Source organism: Bison bison, unplaced genomic scaffold (assembly GCF_000754665.1).
Source record: "Bison bison bison isolate TAMUID 2011002044 unplaced genomic scaffold, Bison_UMD1.0 scf7180017864459, whole genome shotgun sequence".
Classification (NCBI taxonomy): domain Eukaryota; kingdom Metazoa; phylum Chordata; class Mammalia; order Artiodactyla; family Bovidae; genus Bison; species Bison bison.
In genome coordinates, this window is record NW_011495021.1 from 1,497,391 (window position 1) to 1,500,459 (window position 3,069).

Genomic DNA, 3,069 nt, shown 5'->3' on the forward strand with positions numbered 1-3,069 from the left:
TGAAATGTACCTAGTATGACGGGGCGGCGTGGGGGCGGGTGCGGGAGGGGGTTGTTTGAGTTTTACATTTCATTTAATATTAATTTATTTAAATTTAAAAACTGATATTTGATTCTGCCACTGGAAAACTTTTAGTAAATACTAAAAGTTTTCCAGTTGCAAATTCTATGACTTCTAAATGCAGAAAAAATATCTGACGAAGCTTTAGCATCCGAATTGAGATGTGCTATAGTATAATAAACTCTGGATTTTGAAGACAGTAAAAAACAATGTAAAGAATTTCATAGAAAAATGTGACTATTTGGAAATATGGTTTTTAAAGGGTAATTAAGTTAAAATGACATCGTTAGGGTGGGCCCTAATCCAATATGGTGGTGGTGGTGGTTAAATCGCTAAGTCATGTCCAACTCTTGCAGCCACATGGGCTGTGGCCTGCCAGGCTCCTCTGTCCATGGGATTCTCCAGGCAAGAATATTGGAGTGGGGTGCCATTTCCTTCTCCAGGGGATCTTCCCAACCCAGGATCGAACGCAGGTCTCTTGCATTGCAAGCAGATTCTTTACTGACTGAGCTATGAGGGAAGCCCTAATCAAATATGACCAGTGCTTTATAAGGACATTAGAACACAGACACAGAGGGGAGACCACATAGAGACACAGGGAGAAAGTGACCACTACAAGCCAGTGGGAAAAGCTTCAGAGGAAACCAATAGCCCACACTTTGATCTCTGACTTTAAGCCTCCAGAATTGTGAGAAAATAAATTTCCATTATTTCACCACCCATTCTGTGGCACTTTGTAATAGCAGTCAGTCCTAGCAAACTAATACAGATATATTATTAAAATTACAGTCACCAGTTTTCTATTTTTTTTAATGTTACTGATCAGTAAATTTAAATTATGAATGTGTCTCACATTATATTTCTACTAGAAAGCAGTACTTTAAAGAGTGTACAGTAAAAAAAAGTGAGTAATATGATCAGGGAAATAAAGGGCCATTTTAGAGAGAAGTAAATAAGCATGGTGGGGTAGGTAATTAACACAGAAATGAGAGTTCATAATAAAACTAAGAATAGAGAAAGAAAGATGCCTGAGAATAGGTAATGTCCTTGTTGAAACAAAAGTAGAACACAGAGGAAACAAAGATTCAAATAATGAAGAAGTGGAGGTAGAGAAAGGGAAGAAAGTCAAATATTAAAGTTATTATTTCCCTCAAATCAGATTTCAAAGTTAGCCAGTCTGATAAGCTGCCTTTAAATTATATTGGTATTAAAGAGATTGGTGATCCCAGTAAACTAATGTTAACACTAATAAATAGTTTCCGAAAAAATTCCACAATTATAAACAGAAAATAATCATAACCCATATATCAAAATGCATAATGTAAAATTAACAATTAACTTTTTTAAAAACTGTAAAACTGAACAACAGACTATAAGAGGCTCATATGTTCATTATTAAATTAATCAAAGTAAGACTGTGCATCCCCTAAAAATATAAATTGTAAAAAATACGAACTAAGAACAATGTTTGTAAGTTCTATACTAATGGGTAGTGGAAAGCGACATCTATACTATTTACATGCAAAATAAATATAAGATAGCTATATAAAATAAATTATAAAATTAAAACTATAAAATGTAGCAAACATATAAAATATGTTCCTTATAAAATTCTGTGTTGCTGTATTTGATTTTATCAAAAGAATGATTTATATACTATATATGCATATGTGTGTATATACACTAGTTTTTAAAATATAAATCAAAGATAACATAAACTTGTTCAGCAAAATACTAAAATACTATGTATTACTTAGCATCTTGTTGTTTTCCTTGAATTACTTTATTGTTTTATGTATTCAAAATGCGACCTTGTCTTCCTCTGCATATAAGCTGAGTGGCTTTGAATGTCTCCTCCCCTCTGACTTCTCTGACTAAAAAGGCAACATTATAGAAGCAATCCTTGTACGGCTGAGTCCCTTTGCTGTGCACCTGAAACCATCTCAATATTGTTAATCTGCTATACTCCAATGCAAAAAGATTAAAAATATAAAATAAAAGCCATCCTTTATGCTATTTAAAAAATGAATTATAATATTTTTTAAAAAGATAAAAGAATAAAAAAGTACAGTACCTGTCGACTAACATTGGCAGGAGTAAATTGGTTAAGAATAGGTTGCAACCCTGTTGCATCAGCAGCTGTTCTATAATCCAACCAATACTCCATAAAAATAGTAATGGGAGTGAGTTTGTCTCTAAATTCAGATTCATCCTAAAAATGGAAAAGCTTTGAATTAATTACAACATCAACCTAAGTAAGACATCAAGCTATCTGTAGAAATCCGTAAGCGCACAATACAAAGCCAGCTGTACTCAGCCCTTGATCCAGTTCTACCAAAACTCTCTGTAAAACTACACTTACGTAAGAATAAGATATCCATAAAGAAGACTATCATTATCCATTGAGAATCCTTAACCAACTTTGTTTTGCAATGTAATATTTGATTCACACAAAAATATATGAGACCTGTTAATAAAATGAGCACTCCGACACACACCCAATATAAATAATAACTAGGACATTACCTATATTGCTTAAGCTATCTACATGCTCTTTTCATCCCTCTGTCTTCCTTCCAGAGGTAATCATTCCATTAGCTTGCTCACAGTAGTGTATAGGTCTCTAAAACAGCATGTTCTTCAGATTGCTTTTCCTGTTCATTTTAAAATGAGACCATACGTATTCTTCTGTTATTTGCTTCAACACTTTTTTAGAAGATTCATTTGCATTATTGCATGTAGCAAGGTTAATTTTTATTGCTGAGTAACTGGAGTGGGTAGCCTTTCCCTTCTCAAGGGGATCTTCCCAACCCAGGGATCAAACCCAGATCTCCCACATTGCAGGATTCTTTACCAGCTGAGCCACAAGGGAAGCCCAAGAATACTGGAGTGGGGTAGCCCATCCCTTCCTCAGGGGATCTTCCCAACCCAGGAATTGAACCGGGGTCTCCTGCATTGCAGGCAGATTCTTTACCAACTGAGCTATCAGGGAAGCCCATGTTGAGTTTA

General features: G+C 34.7%; 1 protein-coding gene across 2 annotated transcripts in view; it reads right to left on the reverse strand.

The window, feature by feature from the left end:
* ITGAV (integrin, alpha V) overlaps positions 1-3,069 on the reverse strand; it is a 108,616-nt gene that overhangs the window by 21,366 nt on the left and 84,181 nt on the right. For both annotated transcript variants that reach the window (XM_010859733.1, XM_010859732.1), the window contains exon 18: positions 2,135-2,272. In XM_010859733.1, coding sequence (XP_010858035.1) covers positions 2,135-2,272 — 138 coding nt within the window. The remainder of the gene's footprint in view (positions 1-2,134; positions 2,273-3,069) is intronic.